Here is an 18,002-nt window from a genome sequence, read left to right as displayed (position 1 = left end):
TTGGAAAGGTGACAAGTATACTGATTTAGTAAGTACAAATTTTCTGAAAATACTCCTGTTCCTCAGCACAATGTAGTTTGAACTCTTATCGAAAAATTTCTAGTAACAGGTTCTGTTGAAGATGTTGTTCAAAGTGGAAGACCATCTAAACCAAATGAACAGAAGAAGCTGCTTTTTATTTCAGATGCTATGGCCAAACGTCCATCAAATTCAATGCTTAAACTACCACAGCAGCAGGCTATTGGACTTATACCCACAAAAGGCTGTAAGAAAGGAACTGAAACTTTTCTCTTACAAAGTAATGTGTGTTCAATAACTAAAACCTACAGCTCATGCCTAAAGACTAAATTACTGTCAGTGGTTTGAATGCTTTATTGATCAAAATTCTGTAGGTATCCTCGACATTATGTTTTTTACAGATGAAGGGTGGTTTCATTTAACAGGGTGTATTAGTTCGCAAAATACACAACTGTGGTTGACAACTAACTCCCATGAATTACATGAACAATCTTTATGCGAAATGAAAACTGGAGTCTGAGTCAGTGTGAGTAGAATGTGCATTATGGGTCCAATTGTTTTTGAAAATACAGTTAATAGTGATTGTTACTGTGCTGTTTTAACAGACTTCATTAGTCAGTTAATAGAAGTGGAGATCAATGATGGTTGGTTCCAACAAGTTGGTGCCACTGCGCTCACAGGCTAATAGGTCAGTGACTGTTTTTATGAAATGTCTTTGGTGAACAAATCATTTTGAGGGGTTTGTGGCCTGCGCAACTGCCTGATCTGACACTCTCAGATTACTTTTGTGGGGGGGGGGGGTGGGGCAAGCAGTGCATTACAACAGAACATGCACAACTAATGAACTAAAACCCGCAGTAATGTCTTACATACAAGACTATTCCAGTTATTCTAATATCCGTTTCTATAAAATAATGAAATAAAAATACAAAGTAATAATTAAAAACGTTTCATCATTACTCTTCCATAATTTCAGTGCAAAGCAACTTTCAGAACGCCTGTATAATTTACAAAATGCATTGTTTCATGACAGAAGGGGGTGCATTAATTTACTGGTTACACTTCCTGTTTATCTGGGTAAAATGTATTTAAAGTACCTGAGGTGCAAAATACATTGTCAGAGTTGTTATTGTCAATCAATAACAGTGACTGGAGTCCATACTGGAATTGTCACTTATGGATCGAATACTGCCTGCATTTTGGTGGCCTTGGAATGATGATATGCAATCATATTTTTAATAAGTGAAGAAGGCAATGGAGAGGCACTTCACTCCTTACTTTCAGATCACATACAACCATTGATTATGGTATCAACATAAAAAAATAGTATTGTTATGTGTACCTTTGCTGATGAATTTAAGCTTAACACATTCACTTTATAATAATGATAAGTAATAAAGATGGTTTTATTTGACTTCCAAATCAGTAAATAAGTAAAAGAAATATTACATAGCTTGATAACTCATAGATTATTTTCATTAACAAAATTTTTCTTCAAAAAAACTGAAGAAAAAAACATTTTTTGACGTAATTTTATTTAACACTTGGGTAAAACATAAAAACAAGTTTAAAAATCTATTGTGTTGAGAACAGATTGGTCATTATATAAAATTAATCATTGAGCCATATACATTTGATAAAAATATGTGGCCTGATTTGATGTGAGAAGGAGTAACATCTCAGACTACAGCATTATGTTATATTGTTTTTACCAATTATTTAATGAGCTGTAATAAATACCTACAATAATTAGGTGTATAAAATACAAAAAACTAGATTTTTAGTGATGTTGGAGTAAGCAATTTTGAGCCAGAAAAGCTATTAATAATACTATTATTAATGGACATTTAAAATAGATGTAAAGATTAACAAATAAGTTTTCAAAATGAAAACTTAAAAGAAACACTAACATATAATATCTGTAAGAGAAGAGAGAGAAAAATAATCGTTTGGTAACTGTAAATAAAATGTTATTATCCTCTAAAAGTAAGAATGTAAAATGTAGGAAATGGTATGCTAGCTAAAAATATAAACAATCCAACAGAAACTACTATGAATTCTGATTAGAATCTAAGTCCAGACAGTGATGGCAATTTTCCAATTCTCCAGTTAACATCCCACTAGTTTATATAATTATTATATAACATCTTTTCCTAGTTACCTGGTTGTGAACATATTTAATATTCTCACATATTTCATATTTAATATTTACATATTAACATTTTAAATATTTAGAATATAAATATTAAATATTTTAGATATTTATTAAAGAAAAAAAAGTAGTAATTTTACCATTTTTTTTTTTTTTTTACTTCATTATATTTCTGTCACCATAAAAGGATTAATTTTTGTTTTTTAATGAATATCTTTAATATCTTAACCCTGAAGGGGACTAGGGTCTCATCTATGGCTTAAAACCTTCGTTGGATAATACAAAAGTATCCTGAAAATTTGAAAGCAATGGTTCTTGCATGACGCTGTTGCAAGCAAACAAACAAATCCACAAATTTTGCATTTGTTTATGAAATGTTTATAATAAAAAAATTACTTATGTTTTTAATGAAAAGACTATATTTAAAAAGTGTTAGAAAAACCACTATCCTTTGAGGCAAAAGATTTTTAAAATGTAAAAATAATTGTCCTGTAAAAATACTATTTTTTATTTGATGATGATTATTTAATTTATTTTAAGGTAAGATAGATAAATTGAACCTAATAGCAAATGAAAATATGGGGTGTTCATCTTAAAAGAGGTGCAATCACTTAGTTTAGTCTATAAATAACAAGTTTTTAGCAAAGACTTAAATAATAATTTTAAGGTATTACAAATTTTGTCCATCCACTTCAACACTTGTCAACATGTTTGATCATATGGCTTAGCTGCCTCCTGTCTATTCCTGGGTGGCATTGGTAATGTTTGCCTTGATTTCCTGCAAGGTGTGTGAATTGTTCCTATAAACAATTTCTTTTAAATAACCCACACAAAGAAGTCTGGACTAGTCAGATCAGGGGATCTTGGTGGCCACAATCCTTTAGAAATGATTCTTCCAGTGAAAAAAACCTGGAGTATCTTCAGGTCCAGACGTTGACTACTATTAACATATCCACCAAGGTGAAAGCATGCTTTATCTGTGAAAAACATCTACAATGCCAGTGTTGTTTCTTATGAAGTTCTTGAACCACTGACAGTAATGGACCCTTTTAGCAGAATCAGCATTAGTTAGCTCATGGAAAACCTACATCTGATATGGATAACATTTCAGCATTCACATATACCACTGCAATGTGAGCTTAATCTAGTTAAATGTTCTTTACCCAGCTTAGTCTGCAAATATTTATGAGGAGATCTTGTAACTGCTGTTTTAATATCCAGTATGACTGACCTGTCAGGACCAGGAATGACATGTTCTGACCTATGTCAAACAAGTTTCAAAACCTGTTTCACAAAATGTTTAACTAACTTCTGAATAACACTTTTCACGAATGCTTCTATTTCCGGACCTGTCAGGATTTCTAAATTCTATGTTGTGTTAGGTACTTAATATACATTAATAATAATTTTGAAAATAATTTTTTCTATGACTGTATTATAACTTTTGAACTATGTGGCTGGAACCTGCATCATAATGAGCATCATTATGAAAAAACTTTCATTATGATGCATGTGTTCAACCAATTAAAAGTCTACTATTTTAACCACTGACCAATCAGAAGCAGGTACTGTTTATTGCATCAGCCGTGATTTTACTTTGATTTTAATCCGATTTAGTAGTAAGCAAGCAGAGGTTAATTTGAAGCACACAAATCGGTAACTAAGTTTCCATATTACACTGTTTATCCTTTTGTTAATTAGTTGGATTCTGAGTTACAAATGTTTTCAAAACTGATCGAAATTAAAGAAAATGCAGAACTTACTACTAATAACTATTGCCTCAGAAACTATTGTTTAATTTATTTTTTTTTAAATTAAAAGAATACTATTCCACAAACAAAGTATTCTATCACTGATTAAAATCAATAATTCCAATATTTTCTTAGCCTTAGAAAAAGTAGGGTATGTAACTCTATAATGGCGATTAATGCACCCTTGCAAAGTTTATGACACGAACCTTGGTGAGTGTCATGACTTACTTCGCGCTCGTGCATTAATAGTTATCATGCTCACTACATAATGTACATATTCTTTTTTTTTAAATTTGCATGTCTTCAGTGTTACAACCATGCATGAAACAAGATGGAGAGTTGGTGATTATTTTCATAAAAATTCAAAATATTTTATATTTTACTTTCCTGGCTATTGTAGTTTGGAGCTATCGGTCAAAAACTGATTAATCAGTTGTTTTAGTAGCAAGCTTGATGACTTCTAGATGGTTTTGGGTACAATTTAGAAAAAATAGCATTTCTTTATTTATCATTTCATCCCTCGTCCCTCAATTAACTACTGTACAAAATACATACCACCTAAGGCATATTAAAAAAGAATGATCCATAGGACTGATATTTTGAAGTAACCGATTTAAAATACCGAATATCTTAATTACAAAATCTGGTGTGTATGTTTATCTCTGCACATGCGTGTATGTTTGTCTCTGATTGGGTTTTTATTTCGGGAACAATTAATTCAAAATCACAAAATATGGTGTGGTAATGAGGAGTATGCTTCTAATCATTTCTTATTAACTATCTATTACCCAAAAAATTTACTTAAGCTTTCCTTGAGAATGGATTCTTTATTTAAATTTATTTAACTAATATTTTACAATTAAGAAGAATGAAAATTTGAATAGTGATTGCGTGGATTCCATTGTCAATACTGTGGATGAATTGCTTTGTAAAATACTTTCTTATTAAATATCCACACTTGGTGATTTTAATGAATTTCCTGGAAGGCTTGTCTAAAATCTGGGTAACCATTCAAAATTTCCCTTTTATATAATTTGTTCAATAGAAATACAATAATTTTTATTATATTGAAAGAATAATTAATTTGAGTAGCAGAAAAAAATTAAATTGTTTATAATAAGCTGTGAGGTAATGGTATTCACCCTATGAGTTATGTTATTTAGTTAATGCATTTTTAATTAATTACAGCAATAAATTAAATGAATAAGACAGTATAAATTGAATGAGTAATAGTTTTGTGACAATGAATCATAAGTGCTAGTTTTTTAATAAAAAAAATAAAAAATATGTACTGACAAAAATATTAAATATGTGCTGTTACTTGATCAGCATATTATAATAAATAAATTAATAGTTTCTAAAAATAAGAAATTATGCTTCCAGAAGATCATTTCAAATCTATAATATGGCAGCACATCATTTGTTTGTTGTGTACAAAACAATTCATGATTTTTAAATGCACATAATGAACGGATGACTATCTTATTTGATCAAAAGTTATAAACTTAATTTTTATTTAATGTAAAAAATGCCAAGGCTGATCTGGATTTGAACCCAGAACCTTCCTGATGAAAAGTAGAGATGTTGTCACTACCATGGAGGCTGGCAGAGACATTTATATAGGCCAGTTTATATTAAACTTTACCTTAAAGGTATTGATTATAGAATTACAAAAGGCTAGTTTACCACAATAAAATGATTACCACAATAAATATAATTGCATTATAGTATTTTATTAAAAACACAAGAATTAAAGTGTATCTGACAGTACTTATTTTAAATAAGCAAATGATACTGTACACAACTATTAAAGATGTTATTTTTTTTGTTGTTATATTTGGCCAGATTAACAATTCTTTTCAAGAGGAATATTTTTATGTATACATCCTAAAATAGTCAAAATACCATTTTTCCTTTCTGTTCATTTAATTTTTTTTAAATAAAATAGCTCCTGATCAATAAAATGTGGTTAAATAGAAAATACTTTTGTTCAACATAGCTAACCTGTTCTAGCAGTTATGGAGTGATTTTATGATATTACTCACCTAAATTTATTAGTACTCTTGTCACGGGAAAAGGGGTAAGTTTTGATTGAAGGTAGTACTTTTATTTTTTAAATGTTTATAAAGCACCAAAGAGGTTATAAAAATTAAAAACTAGATTTGATTCTCAAATGCTTGAGAACAACTTGTTAATTCAAAAACAGGTGATTACAAGATGATATTTTTAATGGATAAAAAACTAAACTAGTATAATGATTTAGATTTTGAAGAATATAAATAGAAACCATTTTACTGATTAAGTTTATTTTGAAACAATTTCATTCTTATTAATTAAAGTTTAAACATTTACCATTTAGAAATAAATATTCTAGTCAAATGTTGCTTAATATTAGAACTATTATAAAATATTACTGCTGGAGTAGTGAACTGAGTTCTTATTGGCATTTATCCAACAACATCTGTTCACATTTTTATCGACAACACAACTAGTATTTCCTTGTATGACTCACTTCTTCTTAATATTCAGCTCAGTCATTACATTTTTACTGCTTAATGTTTATTCTTTTAATCATTTTTTAGGAAGATCAAATTAATTTAAACAGACAGTTTTCACATATAATAAAAAATATAATTTATAATAAATCTTTTTTAATTGTGTTATCTAAAATGATATTAACTGAAATTAAAAAAATCAGAGGACTTCTATTCTAACTTATAAAATAACTAGAAGAATTTATTTTCTAGGGGTTGGTAGGGAAAAACCTTTATTAATTATTTATTAAGTTATATTTAATTATTAAAATGAATAGAATAAAAATTTTAATAGTATATTTAAAGTCATGTTTCTTTTTTGTGAACAATTTCAAAAACATACGTATACAGTTTTAATACTTGTTTGTTGGTTTCATCTTAATCTATAAATATAAAAAAAACAAAAAGTCCTATAGCTAGAAATTAAAACAAGAAATATGTGTAATAAATAGTAATTAATTATGTTTATCAAAGATATGTGAACACATCTCTATTTTAATATATTTATTAATTCATGCTTTCATGAAATATTTTTCCTTTAATTTTTTAAACTTTTTTCATCTTTCTAGGATTTTTTTTTTCATTGTTTATTTGAAATAACTTTAATTGCTTTTTCAATTACCATAATCATGTACGACAGATTCTTCTCCACTGATAACTATTGTTGGCAAATTTCTTAGTTTATCTTTGACCTTTTGCACCTTTTTGGTGTTACCTTGGTGTTATCTTGTCAATCCTCTTTTTCATACTTTTGCTCTTTCATTCTACCTTTGTATAGCTTTTCAGTAAACATTCTTTTCTTAAATTGTATTTGATCCAGTTTTCCTTTTTCTTTATAATGGTGTACAGCAGTGAATTTTCTTCTACGTACTTAATTATATATAAAATTTTAATAGTATTTTCTTTGCCACATAAGTCAGAATTTGAATAATGTAGTGGAATGTTGTTTGTACAGATTTTACACTGTTGTAACAAAAGAAAAAGCAATAGTCCAGAATGATATTATACATGATTTTTATAATAAAAATTAAATAATTTATAAAAAAAATTAAATAATCTCATAAATATTTTTATTTTAAGATAAATTTTAAACAGCAAACAATAAATCATAGTTTTTAGGAATTATTAATCCTATTTATAGTTTTATGATAAACTACGTGGAATGAAAATTTTGAAAAATTGGGGAAAAATAAATCCATTGATAAGAGTAAAAAATCTGATATGGACAACACATGACTTCCTTGTATGTATATTAAATTACAATTACAATTACAATTTTTTTAGAAGAAAAGTACATAACATTTTATTTAGTTAAAACTTCTGATATTTTTTCATATATTTTTTGTTAAAAGTTTTATTTCATTAAAAACTTCTGATATTTTTTCATTTTTTTGTTGTTATTGAATTATTATTCATTGTTAAAAGTTTTTTACAATGAGAGATTAGTAATTATTAATAAATCAATACATTTAATGTTAAAAAAAAAAATAATAAATAAATTTAAAAAAAATAAAATAAAATTAAGTCTGATTCGAACTGATGTGCCTTCCCCTAAGATCCAAATATTTCATTAATTAAAATTTTATTTGGCTATAACTCTGGAATCAATAAAAATAAGTACCACTTATATATAAAAGTATATAAGTGGTACTTTTCAACTATATATCGTTGAAAAGCTCTCAATGAGGGCTTACCACTGCAGTTAAAAAAACTACAAAATCCAAATTTGTTTTGGATTTTGGGCTTTTTTGGACACTTTTGGTTTAGTCGATTGCAATCAAAAGGGGAGGTGCATAACCACATGTTACAACACTACTAAATCCAAAATTTCAACTTCCTGCAGCTAATCATTTTTGAGTTATGCGAGATACATATGTACGTACAGACATCACGCTGAAATTAGACAAAATTAATTCAGGGATGGTCAAAATGTATATTTCCATTAAAATCTAGAAACCTAGATTTTTCGGAATCACAATATTTCCTTTACTTTGTACAAGAAGTAAAAAGTAATCAATCAACAGGAAATAAAATCCATTGTAAAAACTGGAGGTAATGAGGAAGTTCTTATTTAAAATTTCATTTGAAGGAAAGTTTAGATATGAAATAAGAGAAAGAATTCGAGTGGCAGAAAGGTTTTATTAGAGCATAAGAGGAATAATATGGAATAAGGAAGTGGTAATCAAGTGTTAAGTAGGTGATGGATCTTTTTATATAGTTTCAGAATAATAAAATGTGTACTTTTGTAATTTGTGTGATTACTTTGTTGATGTTTTATGATGTATCTTTTCTCTTTTATTAAATAAAAGACTACTATATGTTAGTTCTTTTTTTAGCCTCTGGGACCACGAGTTGAAATTATAATTTTGTAGTGTGTGAAAATGCCATGCCTGACCGGGATTTGAACCCTGGGACCTACGGGAAACACCAAGACAATACTTATCACGTTGTGCAGGTTTGACTAGTTCTTGTGTTTGATTTTCATAAATATCACATGTAATAAATAGAGAACCAAATTTACTGTTTCCTTATTTAATAATATGTATCTAAAGATTATATTAACAGTCTACATCTGTTCCTTGATTTAACCTTTTTTTTTCATTTCGAGTTATTTATTTTATTTGAAAAATAATGAAATTTTTTTATTTATACAACAAAAGTATGGATATTGTTTGCTGTCTATACGTTATGTACCAAGATAAAAATTGTAAACTTTACAATTTAAATGAAAGTTTTTTTACCAGTTGAGGAATTTTATCAGAATTTTGTTTTTAGTCTAAATAATTAAGAAAAAACACATTTTTTATTTGCATATATGACAGAACAGAATACTGAAATAGTATATAAATGCTGCTATGTCCACTGTTATATTCAAACGGTGTTAACAATTCAAATCATTTTACTGAGTGTACACAAAAGAACACATTTTTTAGTGGATATCAAAGTTAAGACAATTTGAAGTTAATTGGTGAAATGAACAGAAAATGTAATTTTAGTATCAGGATAAATACAATATCTGTAAAAATGTCTGAATGACATTTGCAGTAGGATTACTGACCAGTCATATATTTATTTAGTTACAATATTTGTAAATCGGAGCTACTGGGAATGGGATTGGAAAATTTTCAAGAAAGTAACAGTAATTTTAAAAAGCCAAGATACGATTTGTTATTTATTTACTTATTATTGCTTTTTTGTTTTATATTTGCTCCAATGAGCAATACAAACTTTAGTTTTTTGGGCGTTTGCGTGATTTTTTCAAAAGTGACAATCTATTAAGATTTCTGACAAAAAAATTTTCAGATTTTCATTATGGTTTCAACTTTGAGAAATGTTGCTTCTGATACATACTTAGATAGGCCAGTACTTGGTTTTTATATTTCATCACTAACAATAAATAAATTAAAAAAAAAATTAAGTTAAAAAATATCAAAGAAATGATTCTTGAGAAAATTATCATTTATATTTATAATTATATAGCCAATTGTTATTATCTTTTATAGCTTCAACATGTGTTTATATAATAATTTTAACAAGCCTATGATGTTAATCAACTTGTTAGAACTAAATTAGAACTTTTATGGCACCGATAACAGTTAATGATAATGAGTTAACAGAAAAAATGCACATCCCATGTTATTAAAATTTTAAATTTTATTACAGAATAAAAAAATTATTGTAATAAGAATTGTTAATGAATATTTTAGTGCATAGTTATGCACTATACAAATTTTTATCAGAAATAAATTGCTGTGCTATTCTGGAATAATAAAAGGAAGAGCTTCTGCAATTGTCTGGAAGGATAAAAGAAACCACCGGAAAATCTTGATAGCAGCATCACAAAACACAGAATTAAGAAATCAGATCTACTTGTAAATTTAATTCTATAATAAAAAATTATATAACTTCAAGTGATTTTACATAGTTGTTGATTAAACAGATTCCCGAGAGATAAAGCAAATCAGACGCCATAACACACATGTGAACCTACACACAAGAAAACATTGAGAAATAAGAAATCTGAGGAGCCGATTTACCACAGTTACTGGACAGGATGGATCTTTTTTGTTTCTCATGGATTTATGCAAAAGCATTAGGTAGTATCGTTTAAATCATTGTATTAAATAAAATCGTAGATAATTAATTTGTAGAACTGTTACCTGCGTTGGCCTGTTCGGCTTACAAATAAGATAGCGATCTGGTATTGACTATTTGTACGCTTTGTTAATATATCTTGTTCTGAGCATAAAAATTAATGTGCCTTTATAATAATATTCCGTTATTCGAAGCATAGTTTAGTTTAGTTAATGGAGTAGAATAAGTGTTAACATTTGAAATGTGTAGTAATATAATTTAAGTACTTTATAGGTTACTTTTCTCAGTACGACAAGTCTGCTTATTAGATGACTTAATTACAAAATTTCGAGTGTAAGTTTGCATTCTGTTAACATTTTACTATTGTAGGTTTCTTTATGAAGTTATGAAGTAATTTTTCATTAGTTGCCGTGTAACAGTACGCTGTAAAAGTGTTATTGGAAAGCACTGTTGTGTGTGACACTACTATATGAGCAAAAAGTTGTCCTGCTTTTCTGTAAACTATAAGTGATTGAACAAAGTGCTGCTAGTCTTGTGTTTGGATAGTCGTATGTTCTAAACTCAGTAAGTATGCGGAAAAAAAAACTGATAAAAAAATCCATAAAAATGAATGCTGGACACATAACAGAAAAGACCCGACCGGGAAATATGTACGAGATGTAAAAACGATTAATTGTTATAAAATAAGCGTGAATAATGGCAGGGAAACAATTACGAAAACGATTACATTTTAGACTACGGGAGAGTGTGTGACCTCAGGTATACGTTGTCCAATGGTTTCCCAGTGAGTCTACGAAAGCTTAAGGGCCTAGATGTTTACATACTGACGTCACAGTAGTGGTACAAGTTATAAACGGATTAATACGCCAAGTCAGTGATTTTATTTTCTGTTATCATATTCGCGATTCCGTTTAGAATAGTCTGTTTACAACATTAACATCATAACGAATTAGTAGTATTTAATTTATTGAAGAACTGCAGCTAAAAAATTAATAAAAAAACCAATGATGTTGCAGAATCCTGTAAGTGTTATATATTTATTTTGTGAACATGATAAATAATTATTTATTATTACGTAGTAAAAAGCATAGTGCAATATGCATCCTTTTTTTTGTTTTGACTGATAGACATTTTTGTTCAACTACTGTACCGGTTTAAATGTAACTCATTTTCCATTTTTGAGGAAGGCGTTGCAATGTTTTAAAATCTGTTAACCCTCATAATAGTTTCATCTTAAAGTGCCAAGGTATCTATAATGAAGAAGAATCAACGTGTAGGATGTGTTGGAAAAATAAGTTATAAATATTTGGGCGGACGACGCACCAAACTATTTTTAAGAAGGACATTGAAATGTAAAGTATAATATAATTATTATAAATTAATTTTATAACATAATTATTACTGACTATTAACATTTTAATAAAATTATTATTATTTATTCAAAAAGTAACATAAAACAACTAAATTACAGCTATTTTTACTCCTTTTTAACGCACAGACTCTATCTTTCGGGTAGCTTCTGTGGAAAATAAATTCCTATGGCTGGTGACGGTCCGTTCTCTAACAACTTCAATGACTTCATCGGAACAAAACTTTCCCCTAGAGTTACTTTTAAGATTCCTAACACATAGAAGTCAGAGGGTGCGAGGTCAGGACTGTAAGAGGATGTTACAGAATAGAACACAAATTCACGGATTCATCAATCATGCATCAATACGCAACATACTGTAAAATAGAAACGGAATGTTGCCTTTTTTCCGCTTGTTTGGATGACTGTTTTTACTGGATCCTTCAGTAAATATGAGTAATACTCGGCGTTTATGATGTGCTGCTCTGTTGCGAAATCGATGTATAGAACAGCCGGCTAATCTCGAAAGAATGAAGGCAAACTTTTTCCTCATGAAAAAGTGTTTTTTTCTTTTTTCGGTTTCGGCGACGAAGGATGTCGCCATTGCATCAACGCTCTTTTGCTTTCTGGAGTAAAATAGTGTACCCAGGTTTCATTACGAATAACAATAGACTATAAAAGTTCATCTCCACTTTCTTTACATTATGCTAACAATGTTTGAGATACTTGCAGGCGTGTGTACTGATGTTCGTCCGTTAGCATTCGTGGAACCAGGGTGCACATACGGACTCACCGGGTTTGTCTAGTGGTTAACGCGTCTTCCCAAATCAGCTGATTTGGAAAGTCGAGAGTTACAGCGTTCAAGTCCTAGTAAAGCCAGTTATTTTTACACAGATTTGAATACTAGATCGTGGTACCGGTGTTCTTTGGTGGCTGGGTTTCAATTAACCACACATCTCAGGAATGGTCGAACTGAGAATGTACAAGACTACACTTCATTTACACTCATAATACATATCATCCTCATTCATCCTCTGAAAAATCATTTGAACGGTAGTTACCGGAGGCGAAACAGGAAAAAGAAAAAGAAGGGTGCACATACGTTCAGGTATTGAGTTAATTTATGATACGAGATTCTCACTGCCGAGACACTGATATTGAGTGTAGAAGCAATATGGCACTGTAATTCGAGGATCATTTTGATAAATGTTTTGAATACATGTGTTAATCGTGTCCGCCATTTTTTTCTGTTGTCGATGTTTTCGGATAGCTACAACACGGTTCATTCTCACACGTTTTCGACCGTCTTTAATAGATTTACTCAATTAATGGATGTTTATGTTTGTCAACGTTTTCTCACCTGTCTTTTAAGTACTTCACAAATTTCTAACGTTTCACTTTTTCTTTTGTAAGACATTTTATAACATATGCTGTTACACGCTTAGATGTACTTCTTTTTGACTCATACTTTTTTTTACCTCCTGGACCACTTTAGATATTACTTCAGAGGATGAGATGAATGATTTGTATTGTGTGTGAAAGTGCCATGCCTGACTGGGATTCGAACCCGGGACCTCTGGATGAAAGGCTGAGATGCTACCACTCGCGCCATGGAGGTCGGCTTTTTGACTCATACTTGTAAACAAATGACATAACAGCTGGGTGCTGAATGGCTGTTGTAGATAAGTGCTTGTTCCCACCCATCAGACAATGCTATTTTGTTTCTGCTTTCAAGCTTTTGTTTTTTTTATTACGTGTAAATTCAAATTATAATTTTTACATTCTGTTGTTTATTCTAAAATTGAAATTTTATCTTTATGAATTGTTAAATATCTTTAAAAATAGATACATTTCCATAATCTTCTCTTGCTGTATTTCCCTACTTCTTCTAAAATTTACTGCATGCATACCTTCAACAAAAGCAGTAAATACAAACCATGAAGTGTACTGGTGTCCACTTTGCCACAGAAGTATAAAAAGATTTTTGTATTTTCCATAATCTTAAAATAAATTTTTCCTAATTTATCATCAAAGAAAATCGACAATGATATTACTTAAGTTACTATTTTTTCACTAAGATAAATTTTATTGTCATCAGTTACATTGTATTCTAGGCCTTAGTTTTGATAAGTTTTCTTTAACATTCAAATTTATTCGGTGCAATCATAGCTAAATCTTTTTGTCAGTCATGGGGCTTTTCCCTTTTTTATTTTGGCAGATATGAATATGATGTCTAGTCCCTAAATAGAGTAGGTTAAGCATTATATTTTAACTTTAGTATCTCTTTTACTAGTCAAAGTTGTGCCACTGGCTTTGAGAAAAATCTCCAGTAATCATATTATCTTCCGTAAAATATTCTTCGTTGATGTTTCCTTTGTAGAGAGTTTTCCATGTGAATTTAATCAGCCCATATTTCTCGTTACACTGCATCTGATGAAAATTTAAAAATTGATTTAATATAATCTTATTTTTGGATATTAATCCGAATTACTGGCAAGCACACACAACACTTGAATGGCTTCATTTATTATAAGTATAAATTGTAAAACAATAAGCTAACACTATAGAAACAGATAGCATAAAACATAATTAGTAGATAAGATAAATAACTACAAAAGGGTGTAGTAAATCAACACATTTTGAAGTTTATTGAAAAATACTGTTTTGAAGTCATCTTATCATAACCATGAAAAAACTAACAAACTTACGACAGGTGCAATAGAAGCAGACACAACGAACTTCAACTGCATCTGGATACTGGGTGAGTATGTCCATTATTTTTACCTCACCACATAATTAATTTTTTATTTTTCAATACTTATTCATATTTGTATGAAAATCTGTGCACTCTATATGTTATAATTCTCCTGCAGACCTATTTTATATGTTCATTGGAATAAATATATGAATTTCTCATATGTTATTAGTTTTTCCACCATAGTTGATGACAGTTTCCGCAGTATAAATTAAATCCATTCTGATTTAATTAATTATTTATTTATAATTTTATTTTGTATCTGTTAAGCCAGAAGAAGAGTATATGTTTGTACCTGTAATTCCAGAGTAGATGCTCATAGTTTTATATACAGGTACCTATAATAATGTGTCTCAATTGTATACCAATGTACATGAACTGGAAAAAGCTTTATTTGTATTAGCTAGTCAGATCTGAAAATTACTGACAAGTAATCGGAAATTATGTTAAAAAAAAACAAACAAAATATTTACTGAAGACAGCTAAAAAGTAAAATTAACAAAAACCCCAGGTATGAAAAGGTTCCTCTATACAGTTGGTCATTACTAAATTATGTAAAAATGTGCATATGTAATTTTATGATATGATGATGAGCACTGTCATTCACCAAATCTGATCAATGTAGAAGGATTGGCAGTTTCCTATCATTTTTTGTAGTTCTCAGCATTTATGTTATTTCATTATTTTCCTTACTTTTGGCTTGGTTTAAAAATCAAAATACGTTAGGAGCTTCTACTGTAGAACAGTCAGCCTGCACCAATATCAGTTTCGATTCTTTGGAAACAGGCTCTTTATATCCATTATTTGAATCATCAATCATAAATTTTTACTTGTGGTAAGTAAATGTATGATTCGTCTGAAATAAACATCCCTTATGATTTTCTGATAGAAAATTGATGATGCTCTATCCACTTCATGTAATGCATTTATTTCTAGAACCAGGAGAAAGAAGATCAACCATAAATCAGTTATATCTCATGTGGTTCATCTGCTTTGTTACAAGTGATTAAGCAAAGCATATGTAAATTTCTCTATAACTGTTTTTCTAATGTTTATTTCACTAGTCAAGCACGGTTCCATGTTACTATATAAGTACCTATGCAATGATAAAAAAAGCTAATTCGAGAAATTGCTTGTCTCCCCTGACTTCATTCAATGAAAATTAGTATTTGGTTTTGTCATGACTTATTGGAGAATTATTAGTCCTATATTTTCTCAGAAAAGTAACATTTGAGTATTATTTAGAAAAAAACCTTGAGGTTGATGGATGTAACAAGAAGCAAAAGCCCATACAGAAAACTAAATGACGCAAGTTTTGCTCAATTTCTTGAAGTTATGGCCTCCTCTATCTTTCAATTAGAGGTGTCTTTGAAAAAAAATATTTTGTGAATAAAAAAAAATGCGTGCAAATATGTGTTCGAAGTTTGCATTGAGATACATGAAAGGTATTTTCAACACTTGAGTAACATTATGAATATTATTTCAAAAATGTACTTCTATTTCGAAAACCAATTTGTAAAAAAATAAGTAATATATAAATCTTATAATCCTCCTTGCAATATTGTTACACATTGATATATGAATTTTCATCCACAAGTATAATGCACATTTATATATTTGAAATTCACAATTCAAGGCATCTTATGTGATTTTAAAGCTTGTATTAACAGGCTTTAAAATTATTGGATTAATTACACACACACTGGCAATTAGTTGCTGATGATTAAGTTGCAGCAGTTACTAGAATCAAGGGATAATACAACTGCGTACTTGATCACATCAACTAATAAGTTCTGACAGTTAACAAAAATGAGCATAGGTCAAACAGCTAGTGCCTCAGTTCAAATGGAAGGGTTCAGTTTGTGAACAACTTTGTCAGAGAGCAGCTGTGTGCATGAGTTTTGTTGACGCTATGATTTTCATAACAGAGCGTGATACAGAAAGAGTTTCGATGTAGAGAAATTTATTTCAGAAATTGAATCTTGGAGCCCCATTTGGTATTTTGTCATGTAGCGAGGGAAGTTAAAAAAGACGATGATAAGAAATAGCAAATATATTTGGAAATTAGTAGTTTTCTGGAGAATTATATAATTTAAAGTCTGTGCCTTTTTTACTTAAAGATGATCTCAAAATATTTAACAAGTCATGAAATGATTTGGTAGACATTCATACAAAATTAAAAAAAAAATTATCTTCATATTGTCTTACTTCTATGAAAATGCTGTACACCTTCCTTTCTTGAGACGTTTTTGCACCTTCTCTCGTTTTAAATTTTATATTTTTTATATCATTCTGTTTATCTCTTTGAGGTTTATTCTATTTAATGTTTATGTAATTCTGGCGAACTGTGAGTTATCAGTTTGGTCTCAAACTACAGTTTTCACATTTTGATTTCCTTCAAATGAAAATTTAAAGGTTGTCAGCTATTTGTGAAATTTGTAAAGACTTTGATTGCTGTCAACTAATTAACAGTGCATAATGGTCCTAAAAAAGCTAAGAATTACAATCAAAAAAGTGCTAGCAAAATTTCCTGAAGCTTTCCCTTTACATCTGGAAACTTTCAGAAATATAATAATAATATACAATTAGATTAATTAGTTAACTGACAGGATTGAATATGTGCTTAGTTAATGGGCAAGCAATAATCTCAATATGTTTTAATGGTCCTACAATCTAGTTTACACTACTGTAAACTATGCTTACCTGAATGATGCTTTGAGAATTTCAAATTGAAAGCAGGTGCAATCTGTGTGATTGGCACTAATAATCCATGTTTTTGTTTGCAAACAAAAAGTATACGGTGGCCCCAGGCACCATCAATTCCTCCATATGGTAATGGCTCATCCTAAGAAATAATATCATCTATTACATAGGGAAATATTTTTTTTTTTTATTTAAAAAATCAAGTAAAAAAGTACATCAAAGTTGTACTTTTTAAGCATCAGTTATTTATTTATATATATTGGAGAAATAATGACATGAAAAACATTTTTAAAAAATCAATATTTTAATCGATAATTCAAAAAATTTGGTTAAAAAATATGTAATAAGCAAAAATATAACTTTTTGATTTTTGGGAAAGGGGAGAATTTGGGGAATTTTTTTTTTTTAATGGTAAAGATATCCATGTACACACATGTACTGAGCTTAATATAATATGGGGTATGTTTGCAAAATTTTAAGAAAATTGACCCCAAGAAAACTATCTATTCCACCCCCTGGAGATATTGACTTCAAACTTTTACTAACAAATTGCCTCATATATACTAGTCTGTGTCAGATTTCATCAAATTTGATTTATCCAGTCAAAAGTTATTAAGCTTCAAACACATGTACATACATACATATA

At 29.3% G+C, this 18,002-nt stretch overlaps 1 protein-coding gene across 1 annotated transcript in view; it reads right to left on the bottom strand.

Annotated features, from left to right (window-relative positions):
- The window catches only part of LOC142319512 (uncharacterized), an 87,330-nt gene that overhangs the window by 63,656 nt on the left and 5,672 nt on the right, over window positions 1-18,002 (bottom strand). Inside the window, exon 2 of the mRNA XM_075356871.1 lies at window positions 17,357-17,498. Within this exon, the coding sequence (XP_075212986.1) occupies window positions 17,357-17,498 (142 nt within the window). The remainder of the gene's footprint in view (window positions 1-17,356; window positions 17,499-18,002) is intronic.

This window comes from Lycorma delicatula, chromosome 2 (genome assembly GCF_047948215.1).
Source record: "Lycorma delicatula isolate Av1 chromosome 2, ASM4794821v1, whole genome shotgun sequence".
In the NCBI taxonomy this organism is placed as follows: Eukaryota; Metazoa; Arthropoda; class Insecta; order Hemiptera; family Fulgoridae; genus Lycorma; species Lycorma delicatula.
This window is presented reverse-complemented; position numbering and strand designations above follow the sequence as displayed.